Raw genomic sequence first — 19471 nt, 5'->3', positions numbered from 1 at the left:
TGAGCCGTCTGAGAACGGAGGGCGCCATATCCAAGTGGATGGTTATTGAAGTACCTATTCTACACAGGCGCTACAGGGGCTGTTTTTATTAGATGGAGTTAAGCTATCAAAGTATCTAGGGGAAACACTTACAGGAACGAATCAGAACTTGGCTCAGACCAGTGATACTCAAAAGGGATGGAGGACACAATAACTCAGCTGGCGCCGGACAAGACTTCTTAAGGTTGGTATCATCAAGAGGAAACAAATCTATTCGCCCTTGAAATAAACAAATCCCTTCGCCAATTCAAGCTGTCTAGTTCTCTTCTTTAACGACACCCAGTTTTCCTTCAAACACTTGAGTTAGCCAAGGATCAAGTTGGCAGAGAGGTAACCCGAGATATCATTGGCCTTGGAGAGCAAAGGCGCGAAAAGGTCGACAGGATTTCTTTCAGGACAAAGCTGTCTCTCCAAGAACCCAAAGACAACCCATCTTGTTCTGCCAAGATTCTCTCGCCTGCCAAGATGTGGCGCCGTGCACTGTCGCTGCGGTTCTGAAGCTCGTCGCAGACGGTGAGCAAGACACAGGCGATGAGTATGATGATGACATCGACGTTCTGAGAGCGACCCAAAATCTGCAGCGCCCTGCTGTAGTGGGCAAGGAATGGAACATTGTTGCTCGAGCTCAAGTTTGATGCCGCAATGACCAGGTGCTTGATGCTTTCATCGACATGGCTGGCCTGGAGCACAACCATGCCCCAGAAGTCCTCTGTGCCATAGCCGGAAAGCATCGGAGCATACAGCTGGCTGAACAGCTGGAACGACTGCCTCGACCTGGCGGGACATGCACCAGGGGTTGAGCAGGACCCTGAGCCCATGACAACTATCGAGACTGTATCTAGCCTGGGCTTTGGTTGGGGATAGCCGTCACATTTCCGACCAGTGGAGGTACAGCGCTTGCATGATGGTTTCTTCTCATCGCACTTGACACGTCGGATCCTAGGAAGGTTAGATGCTTCGGAGATAACCTAGGTGTATCTCTTGATTGGCCACTTACCTACAGGTGATGCACCCGCCGTTGCTCCGCCTGTGCCTCATCGGCCCGCTGCATTCTTTACCAGGTGAAGCCATATCATCGGTTCCTAGTCAGGGAGAAGTTGACTGAAGGTTTTCACGTCAACGTGGTATGAGACCCATTAAAGCTGGGTCCTCAACTCGGAGATAATGTCGTCGAGGTTGGGCGCCCACAAGTCAACTTTGATTGGTCTGCTCGCTAACTAGCATCTAGCGTCAACCGGGGTGGCATGAAATGGATACAGCGTCATCGTTGATTGGCCAAGACGGTAACCAACTTGTTCATCGTGGATTGTGTCCAAGGCATGAGACGTATCTGCAGCGATGATTCTGTAGATGAGAGCCCGGATTTTACTATTCGACTCTCCTAAAGCCGTTATGAGCTTACAAATGCGTCGTGCTTGGTGGGTGAAGTTCAATGAACTGCCTGGTGAAGTGGGATTATAATGAGTTTAGATGCTCATGATCAAATGTTAACTCAACATTATCACAACCTCAAGAAGTCACTCAGACGGCTCAAATCTAACCATTGCCTAAGCCTATTTCCCTTTTAAACATCATGGCCTCCCAGAATCTCCCAATCTCCCTCAAGAACAGCCTGGATACTACGAAGGTGGACTACGCCCAACTGGGAGCATCTGGACTACGCGTCTCAGTTCCGATTCTCGGATGCATGTCCTTTGGTTCCAAGAAGTGGCATCCCTGGTTGATCGAAGAGGAGGAAGCTCTCGAGATCCTCAAGGCTGCCTATGATCGGGGTATCAACACATGGGACACAGCCAACATGTATTCTAATGGCATCTCTGAGGAGATTCTCGGAAAAGCTATCAAGAAGTTCAACATCCCTCGCCACAAGCTCATCCTCATGACAAAGTGCTCCGTCTTCGTCGGCGAGGATCAAGAGGTCGTGGGTCCCACTCATGGGCAGTACATGGCCCAAAGCAAAGATTATGTCAATCAGGGAGGTGAGTAGGCTTTTTCCTGGCAACTAGATCTCTGTACTGAGACATCAGGTCTCTCTCGCGCGGCCATTTTCAACGCCGTCGAAGCATCGCTCGCTCGCTTGGGAACTACCCATATCGATGTCCTTCAGATTCACCGTTATGATCAATCCACTCCCCCTGAAGAGACAATGAAGGCACTCCACGACCTTGTACAGAGTGGCAAGGTCCGCTACCTTGGCGCAAGCTCGATGTGGACTACGCAGTTTGCAGGCCTGCAACATGTAGCAGAGCGCAACGGTTGGACCAAGTTCGTGTCGATGCAGAACTACTATAACCTGTGCTACCGTGAGGAAGAGCGAGAAATGAACCGGTTCTGCAAGGGAACTGGCGTTGGCATTATCCCGTGGTCGCCTCTATTCGGCGGTTTGCTGGCTCGTCCGTTCGGTGTCCAGGACACGGAGCGCTCAAAGATTCCGTCTCCATTTGGCTCGGCAATCACTCAAGCCGACGAACAGATCGTTAAGAGGGTGGAAGAGGTAGCCGGCAAGCATGGCTGGAAGATGGCCCAGGTGGCTCTGCTTTGGCTGAGGAGCAAAGATGCGATTCCAGTTGTCGGTCTGAACTCCATTTCCAAAGTTGAGGAGGCTGTTGAGCTGCGTGGCAAGGTGCTTAGTGCCGAGGAAGTGGAATATCTAGAGGAGCTGTACATTTCCAAGCCCATTGCAGGACACTTTTAGATTTTTTCATCTCACTAGGTAATTAGCTACTACCCCGGGCGATCGCTTGCGTTTCTCCGGTATCAATCACAGCCGCTCCTAGCTTAACGCCTCAGGCCACACGTCAAAGTATCCTGCTCAGTCTGACGTGAGATGTGAGAATCGAATGGGCTCCGGCGCGACTTGTTGCGTCTGGGCAGAGACTGGCGAAGAAAACCCCATAACCATGGTTGCAAGATATTCTTACATCTCTATTGGCTGCCAGTCCCGTTGCTGCCTGCAATGCCCCTCCCTTTCCTCACCTCACGGCTCAACTTCTTCAATCTCTTTTCTTTGTCAACTTCTCTTATTGTCGTGTTTTTCAATCATGAGCATCCATTATCTTGAACGCATTCAGTTTGGCAACCGAGATGGCTTGTCTCTGTGGATTCGCTGGAACAAGGCACGAATGATTGTGCACATTGATCCATCCCCAGCTGGGGACTTGATGCAGGATTCTCTAATCAAGGAGTACGAAGACGCGGCTTGTAATAGCCAGCGAGAGGAAGAAGCTATGATGGACAAAATCTTGGACACCGTCGTTGAAGTTGGGAGGTCAACCTTTGACCAGACTGTCCCACCGAAGGACAAGCCTGCTCCCCCGCCGTCCCTGCATTCTCTCCTTTTCCCAGAAGAATTTACCTTTCTCTTTTACACGCGACACAAAGATGGAGAGTGGATCCTCGACACCAGCGCCCAGAGCCCCGACGTCTCGTTGAGGGGAGCACTGCCACTCAATCTTGAGCTTATCCAGGGTGCGGATCTGCCCACAGTCTCGACCAAAGACATATTTGTGGTGGATGAAATCATCAGTGACGGACGCGTCTCTCGTGTTCTTGTGGAAGATCAAGAAATGTGCGCCAAAGTCGGGATTTATCTGCCCACCGAGTCTATCCAAAGGGAGCTGCATACTCTTTTGAAGATTCGGGCCTCCCAATATGCCGACACTCTTCGGGTACCAAAAATTCTCGGTTTGGTCAAGAGTCCAGTCCATGACAAGATAATCGGGTTCGTAAGTGAATACATTCCGCCACCGGATGTTCTCTCCCTTGTCAGTCTCGGAGATGTCAGGGCTTCCTCGTTTGCCGCGAGCAGGAGGAAGAAGTGGGCGACACAAGTGCGAGAAACGGTCGAAAGGTTGCATGAAATTGGAGTCCCATGGGGAGATGGGAAGCCTTCTAATGTCTTGATCCATAATGATACCGATGATGCGTGGGTCATTGACTTTGATGGTGGATGGGTGGATGACTGGGTGAAAAGGACTGTTGAAAGGGACGAAGAAGAAGTTAGGAAGATATTTGAGTTTCTGGAAGTTTAATGCCACTTTTGTATCATAGTCATCCAAAAAATGCTATCTCCGAGAGATAGAGAGTCCTGTATTGCCGAGTTGTCTCGGAGGAATGGCTAATACGCTACTCAGGCTGCGTAAGGGAGAGCAGGGTTTGTATGAACTAATCATTGCATCTTGGATCGCTACGTTGGTGCTTCAGTCTTGAGCCACATATTAAATCGAGAGGTAAAAATTCAATCATTAAACGAACTCGGTCCGCTAGAGTAACTACGATGCACACACAACCTGACAGCATGTAGTCGAGTGGGTCATAAAACGAGCATACCGTTTTTCTTTATATACAGGCTTTAAGTATACGTTACTGGAAATACCATAGCAGCCGGGCGTGTGGCTTTCTCCAGTTTTAACCAAAGCGGGGAAAACTTCACAAGATACACGCCGCCTATGCCGGCTAGACGAGTCGATTGGTCACTTGGGCGCAAAGAGACACCTCCCTGAGGTTGGCCCAAAGCCTCTTTAGCATCCTCAGCCTGATATTGAGTCTTGGGCCGTTGTCGTATTTGGCGATGGCGTCCTGAGACAGCCATCAAGTGGAATGGCCAAGAGTTAAGCCCACGGCCACAAGTGCACAAGAACCAATCAGTGAAAGCTTAATTGATATCTTTGATATTTAATTGCCTCTTATTCGGCATCCAATTGGCCTTGAGCTGCTAATGTGTATCATCATGCCTTGGCCATGGCTGAAGCATCTATCTCGCTTACCTGCGGAGGCCGATGGACTTCTTTCAGCTCATGCAAGCCACTCCATAATTGACGGTGGCGCCTGGTCACGCATGATTGATGTGTTGATGTTAATTATCTGATAGGCTGGCCTGCTCCGTTCTTGTCTGTTCATCTTCTTCTCCAGTTTGTATGTATCTCACTCAAGCACGTCCCCGCGGCCTTTGAGAGCCCGTACAATGCTCCTGTCAAGAAACACAAGGCTAATAGCCATGGTAAAGATGCTTGCCTAGGGGGCACAGTACTTGTACTGTAGACACACGCATTATCCACCAATTTCGACAAGCAGGAAAAATCAACCCTGTGTTTTGTGGCCTGGAAGATATCACCACTACCCGCCTTGACCGCTCCAAGGCGACGGACACAGATATTTGCGACTCGGACTGTACCTCTAACACTATATACAACAAATTCTGGTGAGCTATAGTCCCTATGACGTTCTTCCAAAGGCTGCCGCTGATACTTTTACCGATAGCACATACTCCGACGAGCCGTACTGTCAACTCATGCAGCTCGGTGTGGGCATGTCTACTTGGGAGTGTGGATCCTCTTTACTCAAGCGATACTATTCTAGCAGCAGATCCAAAGTGACTCGTTACTTCAGCACTGTCGTTCTAGTCGACGGAAGCCCTAATGAGACATGGATCAACATATTCAAAGTGCCTTCATCGGGCATTTTGCCTGAGATAGCGCCAATAATACCTCAATTGGTCACTGCTCAACCAAGTGGCAACCCGCCTCCCCCAAAAGTCAACGTTGGTGCAATCGTGGGAGGTGTCGTCGGAGGTGTCGCCGTCATCTGCCTAACGATCTTGGGAGCTCTGATGATCGTGCGCCGGAATCGCAGCCAGCCAGCAGCGCATGACCCTCTCACTGTTTCCACTGTCCAACCTAAGGCACCAGATACAGCGACCGTGGCGGGCGCTCCAGCGGTGATGCAGCCATATTCCCCCAGCAGCACAACCTCGCCTGTACAACCCCACGAGGCGGGAATGCCTCCCCCAGGGGCTTACACAGCGCCCAATGCTCCTGCTATAGCTACTTCAGGCCATGTAAATACGAGCGCTCACGAGCTTGGAGCATAAGCGGAAGACTAACGGCATGTGCGGAGGCAGGGGGCCCGATAAGTCATGAGTATACACGTATGTATTGATCTTGCACTTGCACATTTCCGGCCTCCCATGAGGATTTTGACAGCACACGGTGCATCGAGCGCTGCCCTGCTACCCACAACGGAGACCCGGAGTGTCCTCAGTAGAAACCAGGCTGCGTTCAGTGGGAAGACAGTTGGGCGTCCCTTGAGGACTCTTCAGCCAGCCAGTTTGTAGTTACGCAGCCACTGGGCTGTTTTTAACGTAAAATACATACTCAAAGAGAGAGCTAACGCGTCCATTCTGGTCGTTTTGTAGTTGGTATAAAGATAGTGTCCTGAGCCATGATATGCCCTTTGACATACCTCTACCGTGAACTACCGTCCATCCATTGTATTACATCCGAAAACCATCATCATTTTTCCCTTGAGTATGGTCTTGGATAGGTTAGGCTTTACTGGGAGATCTCTCGATAACGAGGCGCGTGGCTTCGTCCGACCCAGCCAAGATAGGGAAGTCTTGTACGGTCGGTACAGTTAGGGATTCGGGCGCACATTAGCGATGTCACCTGATTATTTAAAAGTCTTTAGGCCATTCAGGCTGAGTCTGGAATTGAGGCTTCGCCAGTTGGCGTTTTTGGCTAACCTTGAAGGACCAACGAACAGGACGGCCAAGAGTTGAACCGCTAGCCACATCTGCTTCATAACCAACAAGCAAAGCTTGTTGAACGATTTTCACCCAAAATAAACAATTAGACGGCATCCACATGGCCTTGAGTCGCCAATGTGCACCATAACATGTCGCCGGTAGCTAAAAGCATCTGTCTCGCTAATAGACAGAGGACGAAGGCCATCTCTCAGCTCATGCAAGCCTCCTCATGGCCGGTCACAGCATGTGAAAACTGAAGAGCTGATACATGGCTTTATTTAGTCAAAGCAATACCGGCCTTGTTTTGCACCGGTCACTCCTGTCTGCAGCGCTTTTGCATACCTTCAGATCCACCGTCAGCCATCTCAACGCAATGCTCTTATCAAGATTTGCAAAGGTGGTGGCCGTGTCGGAGGGGCTCATTGGAAAAGCTATTTCCATCGCCCCTCGTACACGTACCTTTCCCGACAGTGTCGGGGGCCCCGACTCTGGATATCTGAGGCTTGACCATGGACTTCATCGGCGAGAGAATAGCCGCCTGACCGCGGGTACCCTCACCATTACTGTAGCCCCCGATCCTACCTGCGGCTTCGACGCAATGGAGGATGTCGTAACGTGCCCCAGCTCAAAGCGTTGTTCTTGGGAATCCGGTCGGATCGATAATGTCTTTTGTGACTTGAGATACATCCGAACCACCTGCCTCGACCGCACCGATGCGTTAGACCCGGATCTATGCGACTTGGATTGCGTTGAGGATGCAAATACGTTGCGTTGGTGAGCTGAATCTTGCCTGATAATTTTTCGAGACAGCGGCTAACGTTTCGATCTACAGCATCGAGTCCAGCTTCCCCTACTGCCTCCCGGTTGAGTTCAGCGGCAGCATCAGCCAGTGGATTTGCCACTCAACTTCAAGTTTCCTGGTTCTTTTTAGCACGCTCGATATGCAACCTCGAGACTTCACTACCGTTGTCCTGGTTGATGGCAACCCTGTCACGTCGTGGACGAATGCCGTGACTATGGACCCATCAACTACATCGACAACGAGTCGAACGGTCACAGTTACGGGGGAATCCACCGAGACAACTCAGACAAAACCTCCGCCCCCTGGGGTCAACGTCGGTGCAGTCGTTGGGGGTGTAATCGGAGGTGTGGCCTTCGTCAGTCTGGTGGTCATTGGAGTCACGTTATTCTTGCGACGAAAACGCGAGAAAGCTGAACCAAATGACTCTCTCCCTGACTACGCCATCCAGTCGAACATGCCAGATGCGAAAGCCATGGCAGTCTCTCCAACTATAACCCAGCCATACTCCCCCACTTTGATCTCGTCGATCGAACCTCAGAACGGCGGGATACCCCCTCCGGCTTTCTATCAGCATCCAGAACCGTATGGGACAGCTAGCCCAGGCCACCAGAGCATGGAAGCCCACGAGCTTTCGGGGTGGGTGGGAGATCACCAATCTGGGTCTTCTCCAGGAGCGAAATGAGCGCCCAGTATGAGCAACACTTACACGTGTCTAAAAGTTCACGAGTGCACTCTACGCATCCAATGTATCGGGGGCTGGCGATGGCGGAGGGAGGAGGGAAAGACAGGCCCTGGACAATGATGAAGAGAAACGAGGCTGCGGATAAACTGCAGACAGAGGATTCCCAATTAGGTGTTTTCAGCCAGCCAATTTTTATGGTTATACAGCCACTGGCTTGCTTTTACGTAAAGGCCTTACTCGAAGAGAAACCCACTGCGTCCACACTGGGAAGTCTAGGTTCAGCCATGGCAACACCACCCAACATTGCAGTCACCAGTGGGAGGAGTATGCCAGGCTTATTTCAACCTCACCCCGAATTACATGTGAATTCTCTCCAACAGCCGAGTCCAGACTCCCTCCTCCAGATAACCTGACTCAAGTGCACAGCCATGTGACAGAGCCTCAACTGTCAGCACTGCAATACCTGACCTGTGGAAGGGAGTGCATGGTTCGTACAGACTAATCGCTGTATATCTACTGAATAATTCATGGGCACCGACGATTTTACTTCATTTGGGCGCAAATAAAGCGTCTAACGGGTCCTCAATACTTGTTCTGCACCTCCACAAGGCGCTGGGTGGCTGTCTCGGTCTTGTGGAACCTCCAAGCCTTGATCTTCCTCTCAAAGAGCTCATCCAGCTCGGCAGCAGAACGACTGGAGAGTGACTTGTTAGCATCGGTTATTTTTGTGATTGCAGGTTCACTCACCCTTTGGTCTCAGGGATCAGAAGCCACATTCCGATCACGAAAGGAAGACCGACGCCGGCGTAAAACCAACCCGTCTTGAAACCCCAGTTCCACTCATGCTCGTTGACCATGTAAGGAACAAGGACGTTCATGACAATTCCGACTACACAGGTGATGGCAGCACCAAAGCCAGCGGTATAAGGTCGCAGTCGCTGGGAGGAGATTTCGCCGATGTAGCCCCAACCTGCCGCTCCGTTGGCGGTCATACCAATGTCTGTGACTGGAGTTAGCTATGAAGAGACTGAGGGATAGAGCACACTCACTCCAGAAGCAGGCAAAGAGAACGAAGATGTAGTCCATTGCCTTTGTCTTCTTAATGAGACCAAGGACTCCGATGACTGCGCAAGCGAGCATTTCCACCGTGGTAGATGTGCAGGCGATCCATCTTCGGCCAACTCGATCAGCAACGAGAATAATAATGATGATGGTGGCGATGTTGATGCCAGAGGTGATACACTTGACTGTGAATGGCTTGGCAACACCTGCCTGCTGGAAAAAGTAAGTGCCAAAGCTAGAGAAGAGGGTAAGACCGAGGAACTGCTGGGAGAGATTGGCCCAGAGAGCTGTCACGGTGCGTCTGCCGTCGGTGCCTCGGAAGATGGACATCCAACTCTGGCGTTTCTGCTCAACTGCGACAGCTTCTTCGTGTTCCGCGGCGAGAATCAGGACCTGGAGTTGCTGATCGATGTTGTAATCGGGTACTCTGCCGTGCAGTTGCTGCATCGCTTTGCGGGCTCGCTCGTAGTTCTTCCTCCCGACACACCAGGCTGGTGACTCGGGTAGGAAGACATAGATGAGAAGCATGAGTCCGATCTGAGCCCACTGAGTATAGATCGGGACCAGCCAGTCCATCTCATGTGTTTTGTTGAGAACGTTGAGTGCCACATGGGCAAAGAAGGTGCCGACAGTCCACCAGAAGCTATAGCACATGAGAAGACCACCGCGGATTCGCACTGGGGCAACCTCAGAGATATAGATAGGCAAAGTCGACTGAAGGCAACCGACACCGATGCCGGCGAGCAGCTTGCCAACCAGCCAGACCGGCCAAGTTCGTGCGAGGGATTCAGTCATTACGCTCATAGCCAAGATGAACCAGTACGTATACATGGCAACCTTCCTACCGAATCGGCTCGAGACGAAGGCGAGGGACGTCATTCCGATGACTTGACCGACGGACATGATGGAGCTCCAGGCGCTGAGGATGGGAGATTCGAGGAAAGGGTTTCCTTCAGCGTCGTGCTTGGTGGCAAACTCGTGGACGAAGCCCTTGTTGGCAACAATGCTGGCGTTCATACTAGAGGCTATCAGTTATTGCTTGTTAGAGGTGAGTGATGTCTTACCCAACTTGGAAGCCATCAGTTGCGGCACTAAACGCGGCAAAGAAGCACACAGCAGTGGCCACCTTGAAGGTCTTGACAGTCTGCCATGGCGTGAGATGTTCATAACCAGATGCTGCCTGACCCTTGCTGGCGGCGTCAACAGCGGCTTCGGACTCTTTAAGGCCCATCTCCATGGGAGCTTCTGCGTGCTCGACATTCTCTGTTTCCTTTGGCTGTGCCATGGTTGTAGATGCGGGGAAAGTTCCTGCAGGATCTGGGGCATTTGGAGAAACTAGCCGTGCTCCCACGAGGCTTTAATATTAGGTGACTCGGGTGACAATAAAGCGAAGAACGAAGTGTCTAGCTGAATGCGGAGGTGACTTGGGTATATCTGCCAAGCCCAAAGTGGAGGATCACGTTGGTTCCGGGATGGTCATCGAATGAGGTGGTGATCCGGTCGGAAGTCGAGTCATTCCGGCTTGAGCTAACGTCCTGACCCCGGAGAGTCTATCCCCAGGTTAACCCACTCCCCGCATCATCTGGCTGGCGGGAAAAGGCGGAGAACCAGGGGGAGGTTAGTTGGACAATGTGGGGCAAGTTCTGTAGGGTATCAGGAGAGAGCAACTTGTCTTTTGTCATGAACTGATTGGATAAAGATGAATAGCTTCGCTATTGTTTGTCCCGAAGGTTGAATTGTCTGGCGTAACGGGTACAAGGTTGGCTGAACCGTTGGTCCGGCAGTTGACAGCGGGATCGTCATAACGGGATACCATCACGGAATGTCATGGCGGAAAAATATCACAGATTTATGCGACGGGTCGATGAGGTTGTAAATAGCACCGCTGGAAGTGTACTGGAAGAATTGAATATAACGCAGGATGGCTCCCTTAAACGGTTCTCCCACTGTCTGGCATATTCCTTCATACCCCATCTCCACCGGCGATGGAGTGTGGACAGCCTCGGTTAGGATTTGGCCTCAATGAGACCCCAACAGTTGACCAATGGGATGATGGTTGCACCACAGGTTGTACCTGGGTTCAAGGGCAGAGAGAGCGACAGTATGGGGCGTGCTTGCGAATCGTATTAGGTAATCGTACGGGAAGCTCAAGGCCGGAGACCAGCATCGGGCTTGTCTGGCCGGCCTGGGAAGATTTAGCTGAACCCGCGTACTCGGACGGATCGCGAGACTTGGCGTTCAGTGAGTGTCACGGACTGTTGCCCCACAAAACCAGCGAGTTTAGGGCTCGGGCAGGTCTACCAAGGCCCGTTACTGCAGGAATCGGGCAGATAACTGGAATTGTACTGGAGAGCGACCTCTTGTGTTGTCCTTATATCTAATCCCAAGGGTTCTTCTACCAGGCCGGAGTAATTCCACCGGAGCCAAATCCCTGAGTTGTGACTTGTTTCTATATGCAAACACTAAACGAATCCCAAAAATTCCTGTCCATCAGCTTCAAATCTTTCCGCTGGTCTTTTGAGATCGACGTTTACGAAACGTTTCCCGGAGGTAACGCGACGAGTCTTTGGGCGTGCGCTTCAACGTCGAAAAGTCGACGTGGGTTATTCCGAACCGTGGCCCAAAGCCAGCAGACCACTCTTGTGAGAAGTTAGTGTTGGCGATGTTTTAGAGATGGGAGGGGGAAAACGCACCAAAGTTATCCATCAAAGTCCAGACGTAATACCCCTGCACAGGCACACCATCCTCGTAGATGGCTCGAGAGATGGCATCGAGATACAGACCAAAATATCTGATGCGGAACTTGTCGTCCGCAGCCACCTGAACGTCATCTTCGCCAGGGCAAGGGCAGCCATTCTCGGTGACGATGACTGGAAGATGGTACCGGTTCCACACCCAGTTTAGCAGTTTGCGGAATCCTTCTGGCGCAACACGAAGCCACATTGTGCCGGAGACGGGACCAATCTCAACGCCGGCATGGTTGACTGAGCCTTCTTCGATGTTGCCCGTCCAGTCGTCGTCAGCTGGGGGATCTGGAAGAGCGCGGGCGTACTTTGTTGAGTAGTGATTCATGCCGTAGAATGCGTTCATGCGACTCGTGTCGCGCAGGAGCTGGCGCTCCTCGGGTGTGAACTCCGGCAGTCTCGCGCCGAGATATTCTCTCATGGAGGCGGGATAGTCTTGGCCAAGAAAAATAGGATCGCCGAACCAGCCGATATAGAACTCCAGCCGCCTTTGCGCAGCATCAATGTCTGCCTTGCTATCCGAGTATGGCTCGTAGAAGTGTCCATTCAGCACAATAGAGATGTCGCCTTTTTGAGACGCGAACTCTTTGCTGTAGATATGCACCACTTCAGCGTGAGACAAGATGAGAGTGTGTCCTACGCGCCATGGCTCCGTCTTTGTGTCGTTGCCGGCAGCAGCACATCGCCCTGGAGCGAGAACACCATTGTGATGAGCAAAGATGGATGTGATGTAAGGTTCATTGAAGGTGACCCATTTCTTGACTCGATCACCAAACCGCGAGAAGCATAATCTCGCGTATCGAATGTAATCAGCCTTGAACTCTTCCGTGTTTAAAAAGGCGCCGTATCGATCGTAGATGCCCTGAGGAGTATCCCAATGATAGAGAGTTGCGACAGGCTCAATGCCTTTGGCTAGGAGCTTATCGATGAGGTCGTTGTAAAAGGCGATTCCCTTTTCATTGATGGGATCGTCACGGCCACCGCGGGGGATCAAGCGCGACCAAGAGATGGAGAAGCGATACACGTCGACGTCAAACGACTTCATTAAATCGACATCCTCCTGGACGCGATTGTAGTGATCACACGCTACATCACCGTTCTGGTTGTTTGTCCGCGACGGGGTAAGATGCGTGTACGTATCCCAAATGGAGGGACCCTTGCCGTCTTGAGTAACAGCCCCCTCGACCTGGTATGCGGCCGTGGCGGTGCCCCATTTGAAGTCTGGAGGGAGGGGAAGATCCTGGACGGGGAGGTCATGGCCGGTTGATTTGCTGTACGATGTGACGACATCGTCAGCCAGGAACATGGACGCCTCGTTGGCCATGGTGAAGAGAGGAATAACGTGGTGTGAGTTGACCTACCATCGGGTAACCCAAAAGCTACTTGATCTTTTATAGAGCACAAAAAGCACCCCATCAAGGATCTTTACACCCAAACAGCCTATCTGGCCAGTCTCACACCATGCTGAGGCTTTCATGGCTTCTCCACAGGGTTAACGCCCCTGGTCAAGTTTCCCGACGGGTTTCCCGACAGGTTTTCCGCCGCTAATGCACATCGTCTACCCTCCCTGTCATGCGGAGTTGAGAGGACCGCCTTGGGAAATTCGGTAGCACGGGGTTTTTAGCGTGGCCAAGGGTTGTTTCCGTGTAGGTGATTACTCCGATAGGACAGTCCTTCCGATTAATCAGCTAACGGATTGGCTAATTTGCATCGTTGGTTCGGTATTTCTCCGTATCCGAGTCAGAATCCACGGTTGAGTCCCTACTTGAGGGGTTATTCTCCCCCGGGATTGCCAACATGGGCTTGCCAAAGACTCAGCTCGCGTCAATTGCTCCCGAATCTAGTCATATGATGGATTCCATGGCGGGCACTTGCGAGGGGTTAAATGATTGAGGTTTGATCAAGGGTGGCTCGCGACGACTCTGCAGCCAGGGTCGACACTCTTATCTCGTTTCCCAGGCCACAGCGCAAAAATGGCCTCCGTCCTCGAAGTTCAGTTTGAGCACTACCATGCCCCAAACACGCTGGGCGTCCAGCATTCTACGCCAAGAATCTCGTGGAAGATCAAAGATGCGACCGGCTTGTTCAAGCAAGCTAGCTACGAGATCGAGGTGAGCGATGGCAACGCCAATCAGCAACAACGCCTTGCTTTGACTGCGAAACGAACGTCAAGTCTCTCAACGCTCGTTCCATGGCCCTTCGACCACACTCTCCGCTCGCGGCAGAAGATATCCATCAGAGTAAGACTCTATGACAACAAGGATATCGTTACTCCTTGGAGCGAACCTGCACATCTCGAAGTTGGCCTCCTCGAGCGCAGTGATTGGCAATGTCAGCGTATTGCTGCACCTTGGGGCCCTGACACTTCTGAACCAGACCCAGAACAGCTCTACCGAAAAGAGTTCCAGCTTTCCGGCGAAATTGAGCAGGCGAGACTCTACATCACATCTCAGGGCGTCTACGAGGCCGAGGTCAACGGGCAACGCGTCGGCGACTATTTTCTCGCTCCTGGATGGACTGCCTACGACAACAGACTACAGTACCAGACACATGATCTCACCTCAGCACTCGTTGAGGGCGCCAACTGCATTGGTGTTCGCCTTGCTGAGGGTTGGTTCTCTGGCCGAATCGGCTTTGAGGGAGGCCATCGAAATATCTGGGGTCCGCACACTGCTCTTCTGGCACAGCTTGAGGTGCATTACGCCAACGGCCATTCTGAGACTATCGTCTCTGATGGTTCTTGGACCGTAATTAAGGGCCCGATCAAGCTTGCTGAGATTTACGACGGGGAAAAGTACGATGCACGAGATGAAATCGCATCGTGGTCAACCCCCGCGATGGACAAGGCAGCCTCCAACTGGAACCCTGTTCTGGTGATGGAGAGTCTACCTCCGGAGATAGAGCTTACAGCCGGCTACGGAGAACCTGTCCGCCGGGTTGAAGTGATCAAGCCCCTGGAGAAGATCACCACACCATCTGGAAAGACCATCCTCGACTTTGGCCAAAACCTGGTCGGATATCTTCGCCTTCGAAACATCAAAGGCCCTCGGGGACACAAGATCACGCTCCGCCATGCCGAAGTCCTAGAGAATGGGGAACTTGGCACGCGTCCGCTCCGCATTTGCAAGGCGACCGACGAGTACACTCTAAAAGGCGATGAGAAAGGCGAAAGTTACGAACCTCGATTCACATTCCATGGTTTCCGATACGCCGAGGTTAACGGATGGGTTGGTGATCTGGACTTGGAATCAGTCGAGGCTGTTGTTTGCCATACTGATATGAAGCCCGTTGGAGGGTTTGAGTGTTCGGAGCCCTTGCTCAATCAACTTTACAAGAACGTTGTCTGGGGAATGCGTGGAAACTTTCTCTCCGTTCCCACTGATTGCCCTCAACGTGATGAAAGACTCGGTTGGTCTGGAGACCTAGCCCTCTTTGCGCCGACTGCGACTCTTATCTACGACTGCTTCGGCATGTTGAAGAATTGGCTCATTGACCTGGAACACGATCAAAATGTGCTCGGAGGAGTGCCACCCATGGTCAGCCCCAACTCTACAATCCCAGATCCAATTTGGTGCCGGAGAGTGCCTTGTGCTATTTGGCACGATGTCACGATTCTTGCGCCTTGGGCTCTTTATCAGGAGACGGGGGATGAGAGTATTCTTGCCCAGCAGTACAATAGCATGACGACTTGGATGAAGGTTCTTCCACGAAAGGACCATTTGTGGGATCCGAAGCCGTTTCAACTAGGAGTGAGTACAGTCCTTGACTTATTCGACCTTGGTTACTGACCTGTTCAAGGACTGGCTAGACCCAGCAGCACCTCCTGATGCCCCATGGAAGGGAGCGACAGACGCCAAAATGGTGGCCAACATGTTTCTCATCCAAAGTTTAGACCTGATGGTCAAGATATCCGCTATCCTCGGACACAAGGACGACAGTGTCACGTTCCAAGCTGACTCTGAAGCTGCTCGGAGCGCATTCCAAGATGAATACGTCACACGCAACGGCCGTCTAGTCTCTGACTCTCAAGCGGCATACGCTTTGGCAATTTGTCTCAACGTTCTTTCCCCTGCACAGAAGAAACACGCGGCGGATAGACTTGCGTGGCTGGTGCGAAAGAACAACTTCAGGATCGGAACAGGCTTTGCTGGAACGCCGTATCTTTGCGAAGCTCTCGCCTCCACAGGCCATTACCAAGTTGCTTATGCCACGCTGCTTGAGAAAGGCTGCCCCTCATGGCTTTACCCCGTTACCATGGGTGCGACTACCATGTGGGAGAGGTGGGATAGCATGCTTCCCGATGGTTCCATCAATCCAGGCGAGATGACGTCGTTTAACCACTATGCGTTCGGTGCCATCGCCAAGTTTCTATACGAGAGACTTGCTGGACTACAGCGGCTCGAGCCAGGGTGGAAGCGATGCCGGATTGCTCCCACTATTGGGGCAGAGTTTACAAGTGCCGCGGCATCTCACATTACTCCTTACGGCAAGATTTCCTGTTTTTGGGAGACATCGCCAGTTAAGGAGTCGCCTCAAAGCGAGAACATCAGGCTTCGGGTCACAGTGCCCCCCAATACCACTGCTGAAGTGGTTGTTCCTGGGAAGGATGGAGAGAGAACGGAGGTTGTAGGGCCCGGTGAGTGGGATTTTGAGTCTGTTTTTCAAAGAGACGGCTCATGGCCAGTCTTGGCCTTGCCACCAAAGTCTTAGTGATCACAGGCAGAGTAAGGCAAGAATCAAGACCGTCACTCCTCATTACCTACCTACGTGAAGCTCTCAACCAGTTCGATTGGACCACGATACTCGACACTTTTCGCGCCCGGAAATAGAGTCTCTCAAGAGACAACCCTAGTGACTCACCACGAGCTCCATGTAGACATGCCCATAGAAATGTGGTGAGAACATAATGCCTTAGCTGCTTGATATCAAGCTTTTCCAGGCGTATTAGAAGTCCGTATCCCTGGAAACAATGATATGCCACATATCTTAATTCTTCGTGAATGGTCCTTTGGCGGAATTGCCAAACACGGTTGGAGTCGATCTCTGAATTTGGCATCGTAGCCTTTCCGTCAGGGGACTCGCCATTGCATACAATTACAGCTCGCAAGTGCCAATCAACTCGTTGGACAAGCCGATGGTACTTGGTGGACATAAATCTGAATATTGATTTCAAGCGGATAGTGCCCCAGAGAACTCCTTCACAATATATGATTGTTGATAAAAACGACCGATCGTAGAATAGAGCATGACGACAGTGTTCAAACTCCATGAAAGTCGCCCTGAGATCGGACTTAACCTCTTCTAGGAGCCTCGAAGAGGTTAGACCTATCTCCAATATAAAATGTTCGATATAATCATTGGTCTCTGATACTAAGCAGAAGAGGTCACAAAGGATAGGGAGATTCCCCTGCCACTCTTCTGGCTTTAGCTCTGGAAGGTCATCGATTTGCTCAACCTTGGCCTTAGCCTCAGCAGGCTCTAGGTAGGGAAGAAGATGCTGAATGGATCGAAGCCGAGTAATTCGGGGTGCTATGAGAATCGAAAATTCATGTTCAAGCCCCTCTAGCACCAAGTCCAGGTATGGTTGGAGTATATGACAGCGATGAAAGTCGAAGTACTGAAAGGCCCCTAGGCAGGCTATGAGGAATGATCGGAGATCAAGAGGGGAGTCTAGCGTCCGAAGAAGCTGAACCATAAGCTCGGCTGGTAGCTTGTCGAAAAGGGACATGTTGGTGATATCGTCTAGAGAAACTGACCTGAACTGATTTGGCTGAAGAGGACGGCGAGTGTTGAGGTTGATGCTGTGTTTCTGTTGCAGGAATGGAGAAGACTGGGTTGATATAAGTCTTCAATCTCATGAGTCATAGCACGACGACGTAAAAGCTGTTGAGCAGCTTAAGTTTATGATCTGTGCAGGTGACCCTTTGCCTCACGGGGAAATATCGAGACAAGGTTCAAATCATACAGCGTTTTTCGGCATTAGGTCTATATGCCGATATCTGTCATACCCTTATTGTTTCTTATTACCGATAATTACCTCCTTGCAGGCGTCATTAATAATAACAATGGCGGGGACGAAAACAATGAACACCTATGGCTAGCAGAAATCAGAGCCAGTAATAACATTTGATGATAAGAAGAAGAGGGTCTGATTATGCTGTTAGTATGAGCACGTTTATTATCACTTAATACTTTGAGTATTTTGTTATCTAAGCAGGGCTAAGGCGTAGGCTAACGCATCTCTAATATACTTAAATACCAGACGTGATTAACTTGAGCCCCCGTTTCTGCTAGCTCATGGGATAGCTAACTCGTCTTTGGAAGGTCCATAGTGTATAGGCTAAGTCTCGACTGAATCCATCGCTCAATGAAAGCCTGAATCTCATCACTGTTCTTCTCCATGAACATCATGTGCCCGTTGCCATGAATTCCGACATCTCCAAGCTCTACATGCTCAGTCTTGGAGCAACCAGCCTGCTTGAGGTAACTAGCCGTACAATAGTCGTAAGGCATGTGATAGGACGCTTCTCCCGTGACCATAAGAATGGGCTTGTCAAATAGATTTACCAACTGACGGGGCTGGGGGTCAGCAGCTTGCAGAGTACAGTCACTATAACCCTCTCCCTTCGAAGCAACGCGCGTCTTGACGATATCGACAGTGGGATCAGTTACGGCAGGTTCGTATATGAGGGGAATGTCCGTCAAACCCCATTGACGGGGATTCTCGCCACCGAAGACAAAGATTTCGTCGACGAAAGGCGGTCCACCTGCCTCGAGCAGGATAAGGGCTTTGGATAGCGCAGGTCGGGCGTCGGCAATGAGAATAGGCATGAAACTGCCTTGGCTATGACCTAAGAGGATGACAGGCCGGCCGATCTTGTCCAACAGAGCCGCCCCGGCCGCCTGAACAGCAGCCTGCTGATACGTAGTGTTGCCGATAAACTGTACGTTTGCGCTATAAAAGGCATCAAAGATTGGATCACCTCGGAGTCCTGTGCCGGGCCATTGAGTGTGGTTCACAGCCTGGGGCCAAATATTGAACTTGTGCGTGGCAGTAAATGCTTTCTCGATCGTCTCAGCTGAGAGGGTTGAAGGTTGCTTAGCCCCGTATGAAGGCATCCACGCCGAACGACCACGGAAGGTTTGGTCGACGATGTATACTTCATAGCCTTGACTGATGAACTGAGAAGCCCAGCCGCGGCCGCCGTCTGGCTTGTTCAAGAAATTCTCGGACCAACGTTAGCACCATGACATTTTTAAAGGGGCTGTAATCTAATTATACTCACACTGCCAGTTTGAGCTTGACCATGAATGAGGACAATTGGTGTGTCTTGGGTTGCACCACTAACTGGCAACAGTTTCTCAACGTACATCTGATCGCGAAAGATGTGACCACCATTTCCATCTTCAACATATTCGCCGCCGACATAAAAATAGGAACGAATGGAAGGGACCTCGGCATCGGATCTGACATGTTGCGAAGAGGCTGCCACTAGAGACGAGGTGAGGGTCCAAGCAGCCACAGCCGCGGCCGCCGCAGTAGCGAAATGCATCAGGGACGACTTGATTTGATAGTCTTTATCCGGATACGCGGTTTTTCGTAGCGTGAGGGTGGAAAG

At 51.2% G+C, this 19471-nt stretch overlaps 9 protein-coding genes across 9 annotated transcripts; 5 read left to right on the top strand and 4 right to left on the bottom strand.

Moving 5' to 3' along the window:
- Positions 1-353: 353 nt before the first annotated feature.
- Positions 354-857, bottom strand: MRS44_014284 (uncharacterized protein; the record flags this gene model as incomplete). Its single annotated transcript, XM_046282432.2, has 1 exon — positions 354-857. The coding sequence occupies one exon, from the start codon at positions 855-857 to the stop codon at positions 354-356; it is 504 nt and encodes a 167-aa protein (XP_046127593.2).
- Positions 858-1612: 755 nt separating this feature from the next.
- Positions 1613-2734, top strand: MRS44_014283 (uncharacterized protein; the record flags this gene model as incomplete). The annotated part of the gene is made up of 2 exons (XM_046281584.2): positions 1613-2018; positions 2067-2734. The coding sequence occupies 2 exons, from the start codon at positions 1613-1615 to the stop codon at positions 2732-2734; spliced, it is 1074 nt and encodes a 357-aa protein (XP_046127594.2).
- A 346-nt stretch (positions 2735-3080) lies between these two features.
- Positions 3081-4070, top strand: MRS44_014282 (uncharacterized protein; the record flags this gene model as incomplete). The annotated part of the gene is made up of 1 exon (XM_046282433.2): positions 3081-4070. One exon carries the CDS (start codon positions 3081-3083, stop codon positions 4068-4070), a length of 990 nt encoding a protein of 329 aa, XP_046127595.2.
- Positions 4071-4768: 698 nt separating this feature from the next.
- On the top strand, positions 4769-5908 carry MRS44_014281 (uncharacterized protein; the record flags this gene model as incomplete). The annotated part of the gene is made up of 2 exons (XM_065618349.1): positions 4769-4893; positions 5251-5908. 2 exons carry the CDS (start codon positions 4769-4771, stop codon positions 5906-5908), a joined length of 783 nt encoding a protein of 260 aa, XP_065474421.1.
- Positions 5909-6935: 1027 nt separating this feature from the next.
- On the top strand, positions 6936-8046 carry MRS44_014280 (uncharacterized protein; the record flags this gene model as incomplete). The annotated part of the gene is made up of 2 exons (XM_046281585.2): positions 6936-7336; positions 7395-8046. 2 exons carry the CDS (start codon positions 6936-6938, stop codon positions 8044-8046), a joined length of 1053 nt encoding a protein of 350 aa, XP_046127597.2.
- Positions 8047-8628: 582 nt separating this feature from the next.
- On the bottom strand, positions 8629-10393 carry MRS44_014279 (uncharacterized protein; the record flags this gene model as incomplete). Its single annotated transcript, XM_046278894.2, has 4 exons — positions 8629-8740; positions 8794-9046; positions 9096-10126; positions 10173-10393. The coding sequence occupies 4 exons, from the start codon at positions 10391-10393 to the stop codon at positions 8629-8631; spliced, it is 1617 nt and encodes a 538-aa protein (XP_046127598.2).
- Positions 10394-11775: 1382 nt separating this feature from the next.
- Positions 11776-13176, bottom strand: MRS44_014278 (uncharacterized protein; the record flags this gene model as incomplete). The annotated part of the gene is made up of 1 exon (XM_046282434.2): positions 11776-13176. The coding sequence occupies one exon, from the start codon at positions 13174-13176 to the stop codon at positions 11776-11778; it is 1401 nt and encodes a 466-aa protein (XP_046127599.2).
- Positions 13177-13825: 649 nt separating this feature from the next.
- MRS44_014277 (uncharacterized protein) lies at positions 13826-16562 on the top strand (the record flags this gene model as incomplete). Its single annotated transcript, XM_046277360.2, has 2 exons — positions 13826-15601; positions 15651-16562. 2 exons carry the CDS (start codon positions 13826-13828, stop codon positions 16560-16562), a joined length of 2688 nt encoding a protein of 895 aa, XP_046127600.2.
- A 1596-nt stretch (positions 16563-18158) lies between these two features.
- Positions 18159-19405, bottom strand: MRS44_014276 (uncharacterized protein; the record flags this gene model as incomplete). The annotated part of the gene is made up of 2 exons (XM_046272287.2): positions 18159-19079; positions 19139-19405. The coding sequence occupies 2 exons, from the start codon at positions 19403-19405 to the stop codon at positions 18159-18161; spliced, it is 1188 nt and encodes a 395-aa protein (XP_046127601.1).
- Between the last annotated feature and the right edge of the window lie 66 nt (positions 19406-19471).

This window comes from Fusarium solani (assembly GCF_023522795.1).
Source record: "Fusarium solani strain SB1 chromosome Unknown bctg00000010, whole genome shotgun sequence".
NCBI lineage: Eukaryota > Fungi > Ascomycota > Sordariomycetes > Hypocreales > Nectriaceae > Fusarium > Fusarium solani.
Note: the sequence above shows the minus strand (reverse complement) of the source record. Positions and strands in the feature narration are given on the sequence as shown.